The following is a 19892-nucleotide window of genomic DNA, read 5'->3' on the forward strand; positions in this document are numbered from 1 at the left end:
GAAAGTCAAAAGCATTATTTAAAAAGTCTGATCCAAAACCCTAATAAAATATGAACAAGATCCATCCATCGTTTACAACGTTTTTATTCATTTTTTTGTTCATTGTGCCTTTATGTCATAATCATGACGTGTTACACAAACAGTGGCTCAGGTTAACAATTGACAAACATCCTATTTAGCTACTAATTACTGTTTTACATGAACATTGTAAAGATGCACATGTTGCTACTAAAACACCAAGACCCGCATTAGCGTGACGAGCTTGCTAATGTTAAGCCTGTTTTGAATCAATAGTTTCATTCACTTTGTGAATATCTGGCATCCCACGGGGATACATCTTGTTTTTGGGGCGTGTGCATAATATGACTAGCAGTTTTATTCGGAATGTCCTCACACACTTCCATCTTATGTTTCATTACTCTTGTTCTTGTTGTAACTGGTGTTCTAATCAAAAACAATACAATAAAATACTAAAACATATTTTTACACATCTAAATGTTTCTTAATGGAATTATTTACATCTTTTAAATAACAAATACTGATACAAAAGGGCTGCCTGCAGCACCAGCAACCATATTGATGAAGCATCAAAAGTCGACTAGGCACACCCCAGCATATGTAAGACTTTGTCTGCAATACGCATTTTTTCAGACTCGTCGCTGGTTTGAGGAGTTGGAGTTTCGCCTGGAGAATCTGGGTCTGGAACAAGGAAGAAGAAAAAAAACAAAGAATGAATTCCATTTTTACTTTGTGAGTAAATTGTGAATTTCATACCTGCAATACTGGTGGCTGTGACGCTGCGTCTCCTCCTCTTATTACCCTGGAGACAAATATTCATTTTGACTTTTTGTCTACGACTAGCGAATATTGAAAAGTTGGAGGTGGGGCTCACATAGTTGTCACTGCTGGACCACTCTGGATACATCTGGGAATGGAGTTTTTTCTCAGCATCAGCAATTTTATAATACTTAGCCTGTCCCTCGTCAGTCAGCAACTTCCACTGCGGACATAAAAAAATAATAATAATTATTATGCTCATAAATGTGTTTGGAAAGGTAGCAAGCAAGCTCACCATGTGGCCCAGGACAGTATTGACAGAAGCGCTGTCTTTTAAATTCATCTGCGCTTTTACATGTTGTCTCTGCTCCTTCAGGAAACACATGAAGGCGTTGGGTGGTTTCTTGACATATGGCTGGTCCGCATCCCGTACGCGCCGGCGCCTTCGTTTTCTTCTAATGTACAGAAGAAAAAAAAATGGCTTTGTTTCACATGAATGGGTGATTAGGCGCTAAGGTAACAACCAATCCCGGCTCAGGAAAACAAGTGATCTGTCATTGGTCGTTAAGCGACGGTGATGTCATTTTAAGTCGCCAAACAAAATGGCCGCATCGGGATGATGAGTCTTACTTTGTGCACGTTATTGGGGGTGCAGCAAAGACAGGAGGGCCAGCAATGTGATAGACCACCCCTCCATTCCTAAGGAGACAAAAACAATTGAACATGTGGGAGAGGGGGGGTGGGGGGGACACGTTTGGATTTGCTTTGATGACGTCTTGTTTGCTTGAAAATTCAACACGTATGAAAGAAAGGCTTCTTACTTTGAGCTGGAGCTCACTGGAGCAGCGTAGACCGAAGGGCCTGTCATCTGAAACATGTCTCCTCCATTTCTGTATGGATTTATGTGTTATGTTTAAAACAGGATTTGAATATATTTGAAGGATTTCAATGTGTGTTACTTACAGCATTCCGGGAGGACACCAGTTGGAGCTTTCCGGAAGCGACCGTCCGGGCACAGAGAGGTTCTGGTTGTTGCAAATACAGAAAAAGATTAGTCCATCACGTGCCTGCAGTGTGATAACATGCCCCCCCCGCCCCCCCTCCAGTTCAGGTAGGATACGCTTTTCCAGCGGAATTCCTACCAATTATTTCCCCTATCTGAAAACTATATAAAAGGTAAAAATTGCACGGATGCAAAACAAGCGTTTGCGTTCAGCCTCATGGGGGGGCTACTTACTATCTTGTCGGAACTCACCTGAGGGCCACCTGCCTGACTTTTGAGGTCAAACGCGTGCATGCCGTACGGGTTTGACTGCGGTCCTGCCATCATCTGACCTGGCTGCACAAAAGCTGAACTGGGCGGGACGCACCCACCGTAGCCTCTGCTGTGACCAGTGACTAACTGGCAATGTGTGTCAAACCTGAGCCAAGATGGTACAGGAGGTGGACAGCTTGCCGTGGTACACACCATGCCGCTGACCACCTCCAGGAGAGTCGAAACAACTTCCTCCCACTTGAGTTCTGATACAACTTTCTCAAATTCTGCCCTGAGCTGCTCCATACTGTCAGAACTAGATCCTTCTGACCCTACTCCTCGCTCTCCTGAAGAACGACAATGGCTGTAGACTATTGGACCCCTGCGACACACATTAACGGGAAGCTGCTTTTCAGACATTTGGAAGGGTTACATCATAGATCACAGATAATGGTGTGCTTGTGTTACTCAAAGACAATAATGATTATTAGGGCAGATAATGGCAGTTTAAATATCAGAAGAAATGGCAATGATGGAATAAAAATGGCAGGCTTGCCCTTCATAGAGCAAAGAACCACATGTGGTAACTTAAAAAAAAAGTTCAAAGACAAAATGGACACTATATGCCTCATCATAAAATGGTCGGGCCATGCCGGTCAAAAAGGTTATCAGATTATCATTATTATTAATAAATGTTTTTATAAAACATTTTTTATAAAGCTACGTTGTGTTCATTCTAGTCGAACGGAATATTAACGTGCCTTTGTGGCAGGTGGAGGTTCTGACGCACCTCGATTCAAACGCAACAAATGACAGGATTTGACTTTAATAATTTATCTAAAGCTTTATCTGACCCATATGAGTAAAAAAAAAAAATCCAGGTCCGATGGCCTGACGTGGGATCAAGGTTAAGTACAGTAAGAATTCTCCAGAAACTGCGTTGCTTGGATACAACGCTGATCTGTGTCTGTAGAAATTAAGAGGTGGGAAATTAAACGAAATTGTCAATAATTGTGAAATTTGCATTGTAAATTGTGAAAGTTTCAACGCTGACTTTTTTTTTTTTTTTTAACTTGGCCGTCAGCGATATGGCCACTTCAAAGACGTTAAAATCAGTTGCGCTACTTACAACTGCGATCAACGGCGCATCATTTTCTCCCAATTTCAAGGTGTCCCCAATATGTCTCAGCTTCTCTGCATGAGAGGATTTGTGGGATCTCGGCCCACAACCGACTTCTTGTGTACAATGCTCCTAAAATGAGACACCGGACAGAACCTAAACTCATATGAAAGCCCAACTAACGTATCATATAGAAATATGCGTTGCGGGGCAACCACACGACGGGGGTTTCCGCTTCCTGTTTTTTTTTTTACTTTTTATTTTATTTTATGATTATTATTATTTTTATTTTTTTTTACAATGAAACATACAATATATTTGTGTAGCACTTTCACATTTTCAATATTGCTCCATCTTGATTTCAACGTATTAATAGAGCGTATCAATCCTTTCTAAGATGCGTTTTGCGTGTTGGAGTCGCGTGATATGAGGTGATGACAAAATTGAGACGTTTTTAAAAAAAAAAAAATTGTGTATTGCACACTTTATGTGTGCTCTCAAATCGTCTGAGGTAAAATTGTATTCAAAGCTAAAGGGAAAAGGTGTGGGGGTGTATTTGAGCTTCCGAAACTAAAGAGGGCGCTATGATACTTTTAATGTTTAACTCCTGCAGCTATTTGTCGTTGTTTTGGGTTGAAACAAAACCATCCCTGTAGCAATGACCAAGTATATTCAGACATTAATAATTCTTTTAAACGATTATGCCCGTTGTTCCTGTAACGAACTAACTGCCCCGCCACCCCGCCTTCGAGGTAATGCTATCAAAAAAGGTTTCGTTTTACTTTGAAAGTGAAAGTGACTTTCCCAGTAAACGCGAGATATGCGTGTCGTGATGTAAAGGTATGCAGGTAGGCCCTTTAGCGGTGTTTACTACTGACGACATGCAATTCATTTTCAAATGACAAATCGAAGGGGTTTTAGACGTTGTGCACTGTAGCCAACCCGTGCTAACAATGCTATTAAAGTACATACATTTTTTTTTTTTTACATGAATTAGTAAATAATTGTGCAGATAGCTGTTGATTTTTATTCATCCGTCACATTGCCTTCAACTTTTTTTTCATTCCTCTAGGTTTTACTTTGTAAACAACAATGCAAGATATGGCTGCAGGTTTCTTTTTCCATACTAAAGACAGCACTTGTGCAATTCCCAGAGGATAATACAGACCAACACTGGCATTATCTGATCTTCCACTCATGATCATGGCATCGGACACGGAGCCACCCGCACCACAAGTGGAGAACCCCCCGCCGCCTGAGGTCACCAATGCCAATAAGTTAGGGCGAAGAACCAACCAGCTTCAGTTCTTGCGGAGTGTTGTGGTGAAGGCTGTGTGGAAGCACCATTTTGCTTGGCCATTTTACCATCCTGTCGATGCTGTGGCTCTGAAATTGCCAGTGAGTACTGCGCACAGATATTCTCCAATCATTTTTTTCCCCCTAACACTTCCTATAAATTTAGGATTATCATACCATAATAACCAACGCTATGGATTTGGGAACCATCAAACAAAGACTCGAGAACAACTACTATTGGAGTGCCACTGAATGTTTGCAGGACTTCAACACCATGTTTACCAACTGCTACGTTTATAATAAGGTGAGTCGAACACGCACAGAACATCGATGCCTTTGACTGCCTTCAGACGCGCCCATACTTTGCTCCATCTAGCCCACAGATGATATTGTGCTGATGGCTCTCAGCTTGGAAAAGATTTATCTGCAAAAGGTTGCCCATATGCCTCAGAAAGAAGTGGAGCTGGTGCCTCATCCAGCCAAAGGGAAAAGTAAAAAAAAAAGTTCAGGTAATGGAGGCCTCAGAGTAGTAGTATGGGAGATGATTTTACTTTACAAAAGTATTTGATGTATACGCACAGGTGGATTGGAGGCGACTGTGTCCCTGCAGACAAATCCGTCACAGGCCAACACCGTACGTCGTCTTGGTTCTACACCATACCATAATTTGTTTGCATCATGAGAACTTAACCGTATTGTTTAATTTAACCGATAAAGAAGAAAGGCTTGAAGATGCGGAGCGATTCGACCGAATTGAATGACTCACCAGAAAGCAAGAGAAGACGGCAAATCACCGAGCTCTCCAGCCTCTTCTTTGCCGGTGAAAAAGAGTTGACACTTCAAGACGGTGAGACGATCCAGCTGAGCAAACAACTGCGATGCTGCAAGGAAATTCTGAAGGAAATGCTCTCCAAGAAGCACGCAGCCTACGCTTGGCCTTTCTACAAGCCTGTGGATGTTGAAGCATTGCAGCTGCACGACTATCATGACATCATCAAGTGCCCGATGGATCTTAGTACTGTCAAGGTAATAAGTCACGTATTTACTTTTTACTTTCATCACACGGGGCTTTCGATTTGAGCAAAGGCTGTCTTGTCATCTCTCACATTTCACCACTCATTACTTCATTACATTAGCAATAGGGAAAATGAAGCTTCAAATGTGCTTCATGAAGCAGTTGTATTTTTTTTTTAGGCTTCTAGATGGCACTCTTGGTTTAAACAACGCAATTTAAGAAAAATGCAAGCCATCATGTGTTCAGCCCAATCTTGAACTGAGATTGCCATCTAGAGGAGAAAAAAAAATGCAACTGCTTCATGAAGCACATTTGAAGCGTCATTGTCCTATCACTAACCACTAGGCAAAACTGAACAGACGAGAATACCCAGATGCGCAAGGATTTGCTGCGGACATCAGGTTAATTTTCTTCAACTGTTACAAGTACAACCCCCCGTACCATGAAGTCGTCACCCTGGCCAAGAAGCTTCAGGTACTCTCAGGAAAATATCACACAGTACAACTCCACAACCTTCTCTGTACGTCAACCTCTTTGATTCCCTGCTTCCCCTTTGCTGAAGGGCGTGTTTGAGAGGAAATTTGCTGCTATTCTAGACAAGCCCATCAGGAGCACTTCGCAGGTGTCCTCCAGTCCTGTTCTGAGTGGGCTGACCACAGTCTCGTCCACTTTGGTTAAATCTGATGAACGAGGCTCACAAATTGTTCAGTTGCAACAACAGGTCGGTAAAGAGTGGTCTTTTTTTTTACTTCTCTTGATGAAAGTGCACTGACTAACAAACAGTGCCACCTAGAGGATTTTAGAAAATCGAACAACTGGTTCGTGAAGGAAATCTGAAGCTTCATCATGACTGCATGTTGTTGAGCATCTCGAATACGTGTCAAGCGTGCCCTGTTTGATCTAATCTGTTCGATGCAAAAGAACGGAGGTGGCGACTATGACGAAGAATCCGTGCAACTGACGTACCACGAGAAGCACCAACTGAGTCTGGACATAAACAGACTATCGGGCATGAAGCTGGGCCAGGTGGTGCGCATCATTCAGAAACGAGAGCCGTCTGTGTGCGACGCCAACCCCGAGGAGATCGAGATCGACTTTGAGATTCTGAAACCGTCAACTTTGCGCGCATTGCAGCAATACGTGCGTTGTTGTCTGTACAAGAAGTTCAAGAGATTCCAGAGTAAGTGAATTTTGATCGGTGCTCATGTCAAGATATTTTGGGGGGGGAAATGCAAATCAGTGACTGCTTGATTTTTATTTCCATTAACAGAGAAGAGGTGTCAAGTCGGGGCTTTTCCAATGGAAAGCAGCAGCAGCTCCTCAGATTCCGACGTCAACAGTTCTTTGGAATCCAGTTCTGAAAATACTGACGTGTGAAAGCGACCCCCCCCCCCTCATCCTTTGACGTCTCCAGATTACATATGGTACAATGCTAAGGACAAGTCCTTTCATTTTTTTTTTATATCGTGAATCTTTTTTTTTCTCAAATAGAGCTTGCATTTCCAAACACCCACACTTGTAATCTCCAAAAAGCTGACAAAGAAAACAACAGGCCACCTCAGCAAACCAAACTGCAAAAGTCACTCGCTGCTGTGAAATCTGATGATGACTTTGAATTCCTTCTTATTACGCTTGAATATTATCACATTTTGATGTTGCACTACATGCTTGATTTTTTTTTTTCTTCACCCTCAAGCCTTAAGATACTGACAGTATAAAATACTGGAACTGACTTGAATGTGACTTCCACTAGTCAATTATTCATTTAGCCATATGTGCTGTCCATAGCTGGCCCCTTCAGTTATCGACGTTAAGTAGAGTTGTTCAGCAATGCCACTCTACATGTTACTTTTCACTACTTGTATATAATTGCACCTGTCTTTGGTTACATGTGATCTTGTTTTCCCATGCACTAATGTTTATAGTTTTATTGGCATGACCTGCCTGCATTTGTTCTTATGTGCCTTCTTCAGAATACCACCAAAAATTAAAAGTGAAAGACAATACTTAAAAATGTTATTATTTATTAATAATATTATGATTGTTATTATTAAGACTGGCACTAGTTTATCTTGTTTGCTTTCTGAGCTAAACCGATGCGAGGAATAAGTGCTTGAACTGAGATGCAGTTCTGGAGTCAGCCACAACGTGGCAGTACAGCACCGGTTTTCGCAAGTACCCCCCTGACACTGTCAAAAGTTGCAGGGGGGTATATATTTTTTCAAAATTTTATTATTTACATATGACTATAGTGGCCAACCATGTTGGAATTTAAAAACATGTATTACCCTTTTAAATTTTAATGATGTATGTGATAACTGTGGAAAGTGTCAGGAAATATTTTTGAGTAACACAATTTTTCATCAGATATGGCTTTATTTTTGCCTTTGATTTAATTCAGTACCTTTAAAAAATGTCAAATAGGCCAAATTAGCCATTAAGTGTGTCAACTGTCACGAGTTCCAAGGCAAGAGCTTGGACTGCGTGCAGATGCATTCATCATTGACTCCTTTGCAGTCAGACTGTGGGCCACATTCCCTTCATGCATCAAGCACACAAACACAAACCTCCAGGGCATGATTGATCAGTGCCACAACTGCAATGACAAGTCGTCATTACGGGACCAGTGACCATCAGTCACAGACCATGAGGTTAATACTAAAAAGACCACACGCATGCAACTTCACACATTTGCTTTTCTACTGCCTCACGTTTAGGGGGAGGAGAAAGTATCAATTCACTTCATGTGGTTTGCCAATGTCAATTTTATTTCAAGACGTGTTAGGCGTGCTTGATGGCGCATTTGTTCAACAATTGATTTTCATTTCGCATACTTTTTTTGGAATACTTCATTATGCACATAATTTATGACGCATTTTATTCATCTACTGTTGAACCATTCGTCATCTATAGAAAATTGCTGAGCGTGAACTCTTGCAGCACAGAATCTCATTCATATACATTAACGTCAAAAGATTCAAATCAGCAACATTTGTTATGTTTGCATAAACAAAATCATGTTTTATTTTTTTCTAAATCACTCTACAAAGACTGATAATGGTGTTTATTATTATTTATTTATTTACTTATTTGATAACTGGGACCAGTGCTGATGACCCTCGGTAGGGTTGCTAAAATGATATTCCAAATTTCAGGCATATGCTACATCTTGAAAATATCTTGATTTATTTATGATTTTATAAAACCATAATTATGGATCAGGAGTATAAAATATACAGTATGGCTCACCTCAATGTTTAATAGAGGGCTACCTAGAGGAGAGGAAAAAAATAACAACTGGTTCATGAAACTTCATTTTGTTCATGATTCCAAGAAAAAGGAACACAAGTAAAAAAAAAAGTGTCCAGCACAACTGTAACTGCAACTTTCAAGGCCAGGAGGTCTCCATTTAGCTGTGACTTGCTAAATGGTCCGACATATTTCCCCATGCTTGCATTTGTATCATTTGCACTAACAGCTGCCCTCGAGTTGCTCCGGTAATAGGGCACCTTTAATTATGGCCTAAATATGACTCACAGTGAATGATGATGGAGAGAAAATGAGCCAACGCAAAGCAACACAGTCACTGACGACAGTAAAGAAAATTGCAGGAAAGCGACCTACCCTGTCCATTGACATTCCCCAAACATTGCTCATAAATTATTGCACGGGGTTTCTCGCTCACTGCCTCGTGCAACTTTCTATATCCTTCCATAATGCTTCAGCTATGTGGAAGACAATAATATGTTTGACCATGAATGAGGCACTGTCTATAAGACTCATGACCTGAAGGCCTGGCATAATAAATGCTCGAGGGCGCAACTAGCTTAAAGCTCGTCAAGAACAGAAAAAGGGAAGAAATATGCCGCTTTGAATATTTCATTTCCGCCTCATCATACATAACAGAGCGTTGGAGAATAACAATGCAAATAAATGTAGAATGGGGATTTTATTTTATGCCATTCCACAAATATGCAGAAGAAATGCAAAATAATGAGGACATTAGGATTTTTAAGAGGACCTTCAAGGGCTTCGAGTAAGGCAATAAAATTATAGCGCACAAGTCCCAAATGTAATGTTTTGGATAAGAGAAAGCTCTCACGTGACACATTTGCTGTCGGCCACAGCTTTTTTTTGGGAGAATATTTGCATAAAACGTCAAGGGATAGCGAATGAGTGCGTCCTTGGTTGGTTATTGAATTGTTCTTAACTTGACTGTTGGAGATGTCTTTGTTCATCCTGAAAGACTTTTTGCTGCCTCTTACCCCAAATCAGTGAGGGGAAAGCTCCAGTGCACACGTGACCAAGATGGATGGATTTGATAAAAAAAAAAAAAGGGAAAAAATGCAGCACCCATTGCATGCTGCCCTCGGACAAGTTGCAACCTGCTAGAATCGCCTGAATTTTTGTCAGCCAGACTCAAAGAAGTAAAAAGCATGCAGTCAAGTCTTCCTGTCAAAATAGGCAAGCGTTTTTATGCCGCAAGGAAATAAACTCATCCGATGCATTACGTCCCAGAGGAAATCTGCAGGTGGGAGGAAGCATAATGGCCTTTGAGTTGATAAATTAATGAGGCGTGACCAAAAAAGGCATGTGACGTGTTGATGTTCGTGGCAATCATGTTCTTAATTGACCGCATGACAGCTGCATTAACGAGAGCGAGCGGGAAAGATGAGAAATAATTTCCAAACAAAAAAAATGTTTAGAAAAAAAAGCGGATTACAAATATTTAGGGGTCTACGTAAATCATATTTGTAAGTCAACAATTTTACCCTGACTACATTTCAAATTATGAATGGAAAGAGCAAACCCTGCCCATGCAATGCTAAACTTCCACCACAAGGAGGCGTACCATGAAGCACCGCTTTAAAAAAAAAAAAAGGTGGGGGGGGAAAGAAAGAAAGAAAAACATGGGCAGATTCGAAGTGCATACATCCGTGCACGGCGTGTGTCGGTTCTCTAACAAACTGTCAACACCATACTGACGGGTGATCCGAAGTGAAGTGCCTGCGGCACGCACAAGCTCGTTAGACCTTCGGGTCAAGAGCGCACGCTTTGTCCTGGGCGTTTGTGTCGCTCTGCACGGGAGTTTGGGGAATTGAACATCTCCAATCGAGACACAGAAAAGGAGAACGGACTTGCAAGGAGGTTGCGATCACAGCAGAGCAGAGCAAAGGAAAGCGCTCCGATCGTTGTTTTTTTTCCCATGCAAACCGGATAAAGTCATTGTTTCAGTCCCGCTTGGATGTTTCCGCTGGAGCCGAGCATGATTTGGAGTGTGCTCCTCGAACAGGATGGTCCAAGTATTTCTCTTTTCTTAGCGTGATCCCCTCCTTACATGAACTGGTGGTCGGCTTGCTCGCTTTGACCCAGCAACTAAACAAGACGCGCACGCGTTTTTTTTTTTTTTTTGTCTTTCTCTACATGACAAATCAGCTGTTTTGTTTGGCAGCACGCTGACTTTTTTTTTTTTTTTTAATTATTATTAGTGAGGACGTTTTCATGCTTGTATTTGCCTGGAGAACTTTTTTAACGATGAAGAGGAGAAAAATCCCACGCTTGTTTTCGAGTGACATCGCCGCCGTGTAGTGAAGTGGACCCCACAAGGGTGGCGTTATTCCAATTTTTATTTCAGCGCTTTGCATCTCCACTGACTGGATCAAATGGCTGACCTGCGCCCACCACAACAAAAAAGTTATGAATTCGCCTGATGGTGAATGAGAAATAAGAAGCGGCTGTGTGCAATCGGCACAATTTGTGGACTCGTTTTGCATTCGTGACATTTTAAGCGTATTTGCAGTGGAGTAGGGGAGGAAAAGAAAAACTGAAGACATGGAGGAATGGAGGCAATGCGGACGATGGCTGATCGACTGCAAGGTTCTGCCCCAGAACCACCGGGTCGTGTGGCCCTCAGCTGCCGTGTTCGATCTAGCGCAAGCCTTGCGAGACGGGGTGCTCCTGTGCCAGATGTTGCACAATCTCTCCCCTGGATCCGTGGACCTGAAGGAGATCAATTTCAGACCTCAGATGTCACAGGTGAGTCTGTAAGCCCCCCCCCACCAGCAAGCACCTGGTGATGTCTCATGTTTATATTGTGCAATTCATACTCCTCCGATTCACGCAAAGCAAACTGATCGCCTTACTAGTCCACTTTGGACTTTTCAACGTCATAACACACCCACTTCTTTGGCCGCAGTCCAAATGACAGAGCTGCACACCTAATTGTGCAGGTCCGTGCTTAAAATACACGCAGGGTCATTCGAGTTATGCGTTGAAAAGAGAAAACGTCCCACCCTTGCACTCTTTTACTGTTTTGCGCTCATCTGCATGCATATTTTTGTTGTCATGTTTGCTGGAGATTTAATAATAAAAAAAAAAAAAAATGCTGTGTCGCTGTGTGTACGTGCAAGTAAATAGGAGCATCTTGAGATAGAAGATAGAAGTGTTTCCTTTTTAGATCTAGTTGGAGGAGCAGATGGGTGTGGCGTGTTTGAGTCAACTCGGGAAGATGCAGGAGAGCCAGCACTGTGTGGGTGTGATAACATGACAACAATTTTGGAATGTTGGGATTTGCACTTTGATACGAAATGATTCTTGCTGCTGTCATGTAAATACAGAAAGCCACTTGTTAATTTTTTTGTAAGAGAAAAAAAGATGGCTGAGTAGTGAAACTGGCCTGATTTTAAGGTATCGAGTGTTCATGGAAAGTGCCAATACCGGTCACCGATACTTGAAGCAAAAAAACAAAACAAACAAAAAATATATAAAATGTGAAATCCTCCTTCGCGCCATACATCATCCATTTTTTTATCTGCATCAGAAAGAAAGATTTTTTTGCTCACATTTTCAATTTCATTCTGGTATTGAAGATCCCTCTTAAAAATAATCTCACTTACTTTTAGGCAAAATGCAATCTTTAACTTGTATGTAAAAAAAGAGCTGCAGTCATTCTATCACATTCACAAAAATGACATAAAGCCAGTTTTATGATGATTTTTTTTCCTCCAGTGTTCCCTTTCTGCTTCATCTGAATTACGTTACCACAGCCGGCGTGAGGAAGTATTGACTGCCAAAGGAAGTTCATTTGACCACAGTGGTAGAAGGAGAATGGCAGCCATTCACCTCTTGTTCAAGTATCAAATAGTACTGAGCCAATTTGCACATTTCAAGTCCATTTCTGTTCCTTGAGCAGTTCTATCCCAAGCTCCTAATTATTGGACTTCCAGGTTGATAGCTTTGCCTGCTATCTTTCTCTTGCTAGCCACGATTAGCCTCAACTTATCTGATCCACAAAGCTTTGGACTGCTTTAATTACAAGGCGAGCGAGAGGTCGGGCTTGGCATACTTTGATCCTCCCACTAATCCCACGATGAGGAGATGCAACCACAGCAAGGGGGTAGGGGGGGGGGGGGGGGGCGTTGGTGACAAATTGGTTCAACAAAAATCTGGCGGCTCAACAGAAGCACATCGTGATTTATCGTAAAGGAAAAAGGTCAAAGCGTGAGATTTAACCCAGCTGAACCAAGAAGAGGTCAGGCGTAGCTTTGGCTTTATTTGTTCTCCTTGCAAACTTAAGTGCTACACTTGCATGGTAGATAAATACTTGCAATCGTGAATTCCAGGGACTGAAAAGAAAATTGTCCATTCATGCATCACTCAAAGTGAAGGACCATTGTGATATTCATGACGCTAATCGTGAGCAGTGAAGCCGCACATCAACGAAATCCAAAGCAACTTATGTCTCGAAATTTTAGTGTAATAATAGCCAGCAAATTCAATAACTTGTATATCCGAATGAATCTTCGTAACAAAAAGCTCACAGCCGAGACGGACTGATAAATCCCCCGATTGCGTTCTTCCAGACGGCATTAATCTTAGCCTCAAGGTTTTACGTGGATTCCTAATGAGCTCTGATGTTTTGGAGATGTATCAAAACTCCAAGTAGGTGTTCTCATTGTCTGAAAGCCGAAGCCCTCGGAGGCCTTCTTCATATTCCACTGGTTCTTTCTCATCCTTTTTTTTTCTTTCTCTCTGTTAGCTAGGTAGTCTCGAAACCCTTTGGGATGATCCTAGCTTTTGTTTCTGCTCCTGCACACTCGCTCGCGTGTCGTAAAAATGTTGTCACCGTGCCTGCCACAGGGTGCCGAGTTATACGCACGAATTGAGATTCTACCTCTCACCATATTTAAATTTCTCTTAAATATCACATTTGATTACCCGTCACACTTTGAAGGCCATGAAGCTCCACAAAAATAAAACAAAATAGACCATCCGGTCTTCTCTAAAATATCTATTAGGGAATGGGGAGGTCCATATTGTAACCCCCCCCCCTCCTCCCGGTGGGGTAATTTAATCTCCGCCTTTGGTGGACTGTTGACCACTTGACCCAAGCGCTCGCCGGAAGCAGGTAATACGGCTAATGGACCTTGTTAGGGACACTTCCTGGATGGAGCAGCTGGGACCGTGTCACCAGAGGCTAATGGGATTGACGGGAAGAGAACAAAACTAAGCTGGAGCTATCTAAACCTTTTATGTGAGGAAATTCACTTCCCCATGGCATCGGAATCTTTCAATTCTTCCATTGATATGTTGACCTTTCGTACCTGTCGTGTTTTTGTTCTTGAGGTGACAAAATGGATGTCCCGCTGTTGATTTCCACTTGACCCTGAAATAAAACTAAAGATGCTCTCGGAATCAAGCAAGTCGGGACAAACTCGGAAGTCAAGAGGGACTTGTGATATTTATATGGGTTTTTTTTCCGCAAAGTACAAGTGAAGCTCTACTGAAAAGTGGCAAAATCTTGACGAGTGTGCACTTGTGGACAAGTGCTTGCTTGCTTGATATGAATCAAGTTTTATCAGGTCTTTCAAAAAACATGATAAAAGCTGCTGTAATTGACACAAATAAAAATGCTGAGTTTGCACTATTCATTCCTCGTAGTTATCTTCAAGAGGTGCCAAAATTGATCAATTTAATCGAGAACTAATCGACGATCAAATTAATCACCTCACATTTGATTAACCGAGTAATCGTTTATAGACATTTTTAGAACTGAAGATTGTCTAAGTCCATGTGTGGAAAGCAATTGTTGCTGTCATGCTGAAGTTGCCAGTGGGCGGAGCTTAGACGTTTGGACACAAAATGTCTCGATTTAGTAAACTGAACAAATCCCAGATTTGCTGCTACATCTCTTTTCCGCCAATTTACAGAGAAGCTAGCACTGTTTTTGAACTTTTTAAGCTTCTCGATCGTGTTGGAGGCGTTTTGTGGCATACCTTCAATTCCACCCCTGCAAAGGAATTCCAATTGGAAGAATCTTCATCACTCGCTGGCCCTTTTTTTTTTTTTTTAATTACATGATCCGAAGGAGTCGTGGCGCCTTATGAGCGCCATCTGATTTTTGAAGAGGCTCCATCTGCATGGTGGTTGCTTAGGCTGATTAGCATGGGCACGGAGAGCTGGAGTGCCTCTGTCGTTGCGGAGCCAGCCACGCTCTGCTGGGCGCCATCACCAAATGAGAAAGAGGAAGTGGCGTCTCTGTTGTGACCAGCCAGATGGTGGAATAGCTCCCCTGCAGTTCCTCTTGTGCCAGACAACAGACGACTATTTTATTTCTTCTCTAGTCATTATTTTTGCTCTTAATTTATCATCAGTTTTTTGCAAGCAATGGAAGTGAAGACAATTTGAATTTCAGTAATGACACAAAATCGATGCAACATTTGTCTTCGCGGGCCACATAACATGATGTGGCGGGCCGTATCTGGCCCCCGGGCCTTAGGTTTGAAATCTATGAGCTAAACCAAAAGGAGGTGTTCCACGCAGTCGAGGAACAGATTAAGATCTGGACTTTACCTCCGAGGAACGGCGAAGCAGTTCCCATCCCCCTGTGGACACCTCCAACCTCAGTGCTACCAAGACACGCACAGACTCTAAAATGCACAACCTCTTCCGGGCAGGAAAGATAAGCAGCTTCATGTTTTCTCTTTTCCAAAGGAAACAGATAATATGCACTCCTATGACGCACGGGAGGAAACTTGGGAGTCTTGTTTGTGTGTTTGTTTGTTTGGAGCTGGAGCTTTTCGGGTCTTTGCCACGGAATGGAGAAGCACGGATATCTTTTTTTGCTGACGCGTATTGATCATATCACATAATTGGCTGTGGAAAAGGAAGGACACATGGGTTGGGTTGCACTGTTAGGCTCGCTCTAAAAAAAAAAAAAAAAAAAAAAAGACCACTTGGTTATTGATCGCTCAGTCTCTTGCTAATCAAACGTACAAAGTGGAACAGTGTAATGCGCGGATGCAGAGGGCGGGAGAGGTCATTTCCTGATGGCCCAGCTTTTTGCTCCCCCGCTAGCTCTGAGATGTTGTCTTGGTCAAATTCTTCACGGTTGGCTTCTTTCCCCCCTTCCTTATCGCGTTTGTTCTAGGGGTAAACAAAACCCGGTCGGATCTGTTTGGTCAAATTCTTGTCACAGGTTTTAAAGTTCTGCTTCATAGCTTTGATGTTATTTATTTATCTTGGAATATTTGAAAACGGTCGACGGCTGACGTTCCACACAGCAGGTACCGGGTTCACCTTGATTTTATAAACTCAAGGTTTCAATAATTACCGGCTGTTACCGGTAACACGGTCGTATTTGGAAGGAGAAAACAAGCCGAGTGGAAACAGAGCAGAGATGGAAAGAGTGCTGAGTGTGCGTTTTGTCGTAACCCCGAATTATATTTGTAGAGTTGTTTAGTCTGCTGCCGCGGCGCTGTGTGAGGGCCCGTCTTTCACGGCGTGGCTCGTTCCTGACGATTCTACCGTCTCGGTTTGTGTCGGGAAAACCTTTTATTGGATATTCGTTTTACTCAGCGTAGCTGTCAAAAACGCATTTGTGTCAGTAAGCTGCTCTTTAGGACCATGGTGTAGCTAGTAAAAAGAAAAAAACAAAACAGGGAAGTGGAGTGGGTTTTATTTTTACAATGCAACTGTTTATTTTCCACTCGCGCACAAGTTGTGGTTTTGATTGATGATCTTCCTGAAATGTGATTTCTTTTCGATGCCCGGCGAGAGTCATGCAAGGGCATTTCTCAGAAGGCAAAATTCCCATTAGGCTCGCCACTAGTTTTGTGTTCGTATTCTAAAAGTAACAGGGTGTAAAGACAATGTGGTTAAACTATTTAGATTTAATGGTCAAGGCTCCTGGGGAATTCTAAAGACGGAAAAAGGGGCTACTGAATCTGATTGCGACAAAGCTTTTAGCGGGTTTTACCGGTGAAATTGAGCATGTCTCACACTGTCTGGTTCTCCACAACTACTTAGCTCCATTAGCAAACAAATGTTTAACTACGCAACACCATGAGAACCAGAAGAATTGACTGACATTTACTAACCTGACACACACAAACCAGGCTAACCGCGCTGTTAGCCGCATTAGCTTGCCAGACCAAGTTGAGACAATTAATAGAGGCGCGGTGTCTATTAAAAACACATAAATTTGAGAATTGAGTCAATACACAGTAAATAAGTTTCAATTGTATTGTTATTTTGTGCTTTTAAAATTCTCAAAATCCTTTAACACAGTCTTTTATTCAACTACTAATGATTAGTCAGCAGATTAGCCGCACTCAGCCTGGTTGGATTTGGTCGTGTAATACTGAATTGCCCTGAATGTGATACGCGTGACCTTTTAGAAAAAACAAAAGAGTATAAAAAGTATAATCATAAGCGACTGATCAAGTCCCCCCAAATCTATATTTTTCTTTTCCGCGACTCAACCTAGTCTCCCACTTCTTGCCTCCAAAGAGTTTCATAATCTTCTCCTCAGTCGTTCGCCGCACTCGACCAGACAACAAGAAACATCTGGACGTAGAACAGAGAGTTCCAAACACACCCTTCCCCACCTTGAGCAAGTCCGACACTTTTTGGCCGGGACACCCCGCTGTTATTCTTGCAAACTAAGCACAAGTTTGACATTCTTCTCATGGCTTAGCTCATTTCGGAGAAATCTGTGTGCTGCTTTCTTTTCTTTGTGGTTTTGCTCTCACTGTGTTGTGCTAAGTGTTATTTTGTTTCTCCTGAGGGGGGGGCTCAACGTGAGCTTAACATGCCAGACGAGACACCTTCTCAAATGTTATTTCACTAATGTACACACTGACATTTTTTTTTTTGTCTGCTTACCTAAAACGTCCTTTTCTTTTTTTCTTCAAATATAACTCGACCTTGACGGAGGAGTGTAGGTGGACTGACATTTTCCCTGACTGCTCCCTCCAGAGTTGATGAACTGCTATTGTCACCGTCATTCATCTTTGCCACGTGCTCTCGATTTTTGCTTTACACTCGAAACCTGCTTTCAAGAAAAAGGTAGAAACTACAATGGTGAAACATTCATTTGGTATTCCGGTCACAATGCCGCGTTTGTTTTGTAGCTTTGCCCTCCCCTTTCTAATCAGACGCTTTGTATGGAATTAGGTGATATGGATGGTCGGTATCTCTACGACCAAACTCCGTACACAATGCCAAATTTTTAATTAGCCGGCAACATGCCTCGAGTTTCATTTTCTCTGTTTGCGTCCGGAGACATTTTGTTCTGTGACCACTGATAGCGCCACAAATTGAAAGTAAACCTTCCCTAATGTCTTGCAGTGCCCGGCCAATATTATGTGTTTAATTGGCAAAACTAATTCATATTTCTACGCCCCAGTGCATTTTAACATAACATCAATAACCGTCTTTTCATTTACATTTATAGATTTATAGCCCCCTCTCCACAAAACCTAATTTCCCTTTCAAAAACCAAATCATTCAGTCAATCGGCTTTAAGGAAAATAAAACAACAACGGGCGTTGTTTTCCTTGTTGCTCAAAAGGCGTGCACAAACACGAGAAACCGTGGTCATGTTATCCTCGCTCCTCAAGGAAGGCCGCTCCAAGGAGCGTGAGGAGGTGTCAACCCGCATCTGTGAGATCAGTCCGGAATCTGGAGGTGGGGCGTGAAGTGTTCCAAGGCGACGACAATGAGAGATCGCTCATGGAGGAACTCTATGAGAGCAGACAGCTGGACGTCACGGGCCTCGGGCCGCTTGTACTCCTGCTGACACCGCTGTCGCCTCTGTTTGCTCATCCATTAATTAGAGTCGACCCGCTTCCTTTTTGCTAGCTAGAAGTGCAAAGATTACTTAAATATATCACCTGCTGAGTACTCGCACATTAACGCAGGTAAATGACATCCGGGGAGAATTTGAATGCTTAATAATTTTTTTTTTTTTCGGATGATAAAGCACAATTAAAATTCTTTTTCATGCCCCCCCCCTTTTTTCTTTTTTAGATTTAAAATTTGAATCCCAGCCAGGTTCAACACACTTTCAAAACAAGCAACCTGTAATCCACTGCAGGAATAGAAAATGCAAATGTATGTTCCATCGGGCGGATTAAATGCAAAAAAAGTGTGTGGGAAGATGACGCATTTTAATGCCGCCGTAACCTTGAAGTGCTTCCTTCTAATTAAAACAATAAGACTTCGGAAACAGACATCATTGGCATAACTTCCTCGACAGCATCTTATAAAAAAAAAAAGAGAAAAGCAGAATAAAAGAGAACATTTCTATTTTCTCAGCCAATTAATGACATGTTCCCCTCTCGCCTCGGGACAAACGGGAGCACAATAATGAGGAAAACAATCCCACTAACAAAATGTGATGGGAATTCCTCACCATTTGTTTTATAACAACTTTAACAAGGCACCTGTTTAACTGGATTAAGTTTGCACGGCGCACAAACTTTCCCGCTGTAACCTACTTAAAACTTTTCGCTTGATTTTGTATCTAAAGTGGCGCGTTTTCAACAGCTGCTTCCCCAAAGAGAAAGTTGTCTCCTGAACAGCTTAAACCATCTCGACGGCATCTGTCTCTTGAATTATTCACATCTTTGAGATCATTGGCTCTGTACGATATGTCGACAGTAAAAAATACATTGTCTTCTTTGCAGTTTTATCTATAGCTCAACCATAATTGATTGATTTCTTCTTTCTCAGAAAGCCTTTGTGATAATTCCCCATAATACTAGATTCATAATAATAAAATGAAAATAAAAAGTAAAGTAGTTTTACATTATTATGTAAGTTTTGTCGCAAAATAAATTGATGTTTATAATAGAAAATTGGTTTTATTAAAAAAAAAAAAAAAGGTAATTTATTTAATTGGTTTGTCAGGCACTGAAAAAATAATGAGCGAGTTTTTCCGCTCCACGCTGCCTGGTTTGCATGTGGGTGAGGTGAACAGATAGTTTTGAACATAATTAATATTGATTGATAACTGTCTGGCACCCAATGATTGATGATCTGTAAAGTGCAGATTAATGTACATGTTCTCGTCGCGTGTCCCTTGAATCATTTAAGCGACTATTTGCTATGGAAATTTGATACTCTGTAGGACTGTGAACTATTTA

General features: G+C 41.8%; 3 protein-coding genes across 4 annotated transcripts in view; 2 read left to right on the forward strand and 1 right to left on the reverse strand.

Moving 5' to 3' along the window:
* Window positions 1–73: 73 nt before the first annotated feature.
* On the reverse strand, window positions 74–3363 carry LOC147048335 (uncharacterized). 2 transcript variants are annotated; one of them, XM_085927097.1, is made up of 9 exons: window positions 3162–3362; window positions 2033–2414; window positions 1741–1802; window positions 1599–1667; window positions 1408–1476; window positions 1073–1232; window positions 893–1000; window positions 775–820; window positions 74–699 (listed from the first exon to the last, which is right to left on the reverse strand). In XM_085927097.1, exons 2-9 carry the CDS (start codon window positions 2336–2338, stop codon window positions 599–601), a joined length of 921 nt encoding a protein of 306 aa, XP_085783223.1. In that variant the 5' UTR covers window positions 2339–2414; window positions 3162–3362; the 3' UTR covers window positions 74–598. The 2 variants fall into 2 exon arrangements, with proteins under 2 accessions (XP_085783223.1, XP_085783222.1); XM_085927096.1 differs by having other exon boundaries at window positions 2033–3363.
* A 382-nt stretch (window positions 3364–3745) lies between these two features.
* LOC147048336 (bromodomain-containing protein 3-like) lies at window positions 3746–7462 on the forward strand. Its single transcript, XM_085927021.1, has 10 exons — window positions 3746–3904; window positions 4225–4550; window positions 4615–4752; window positions 4825–4957; window positions 5030–5082; window positions 5166–5474; window positions 5809–5937; window positions 6026–6184; window positions 6385–6643; window positions 6734–7462. The coding sequence occupies exons 2-10, from the start codon at window positions 4350–4352 to the stop codon at window positions 6838–6840; spliced, it is 1488 nt and encodes a 495-aa protein (XP_085783147.1). The 5' UTR covers window positions 3746–3904; window positions 4225–4349; the 3' UTR covers window positions 6841–7462.
* Window positions 7463–10293: 2831 nt separating this feature from the next.
* vav2 (vav guanine nucleotide exchange factor 2) overlaps window positions 10294–19892 on the forward strand; it is a 67561-nt gene continuing 57962 nt past the window's right edge. Inside the window, exon 1 of the mRNA XM_085925974.1 lies at window positions 10294–11499. Coding sequence (XP_085782100.1) covers window positions 11296–11499 — 204 coding nt within the window. The 5' untranslated portion in view covers window positions 10294–11295. The remainder of the gene's footprint in view (window positions 11500–19892) is intronic.

The sequence above is a fragment of the Syngnathus leptorhynchus genome, chromosome 12, assembly GCF_054491065.1.
Source record: "Syngnathus leptorhynchus isolate UIUO chromosome 12, UIUO_Slep, whole genome shotgun sequence".
Classification (NCBI taxonomy): Eukaryota; Metazoa; Chordata; class Actinopteri; order Syngnathiformes; family Syngnathidae; genus Syngnathus; species Syngnathus leptorhynchus.

Excerpts from the sequence above, each read along its gene's own strand:
- LOC147048335 (XM_085927096.1), bottom strand. The coding sequence starts at position 2,452 with ATGTCTGAAAAGCAGCTTCCCGTTAATGTGTGTCGCAGGGGTCCAATA. Across the intron at positions 821-892 it reads GGTCCAGCAGTGACAACTAT|GGTAATAAGAGGAGGAGACG; the intron begins GTGAGCCCCACC and ends ATTTGTCTCCAG. Across the intron at positions 700-774 it reads CACAGCCACCAGTATTGCAG|ACCCAGATTCTCCAGGCGAA; the intron begins GTATGAAATTCA and ends TCCTTGTTCCAG.
- LOC147048336 (XM_085927021.1), top strand. The coding sequence starts at position 4,350 with ATGATCATGGCATCGGACACGGAGCCACCCGCACCACAAGTGGAGAAC. Across the intron at positions 4,958-5,029 it reads AAGTAAAAAAAAAAGTTCAG|GTGGATTGGAGGCGACTGTG; the intron begins GTAATGGAGGCC and ends GTATACGCACAG. Across the intron at positions 5,938-6,025 it reads CCCTGGCCAAGAAGCTTCAG|GGCGTGTTTGAGAGGAAATT; the intron begins GTACTCTCAGGA and ends CCTTTGCTGAAG.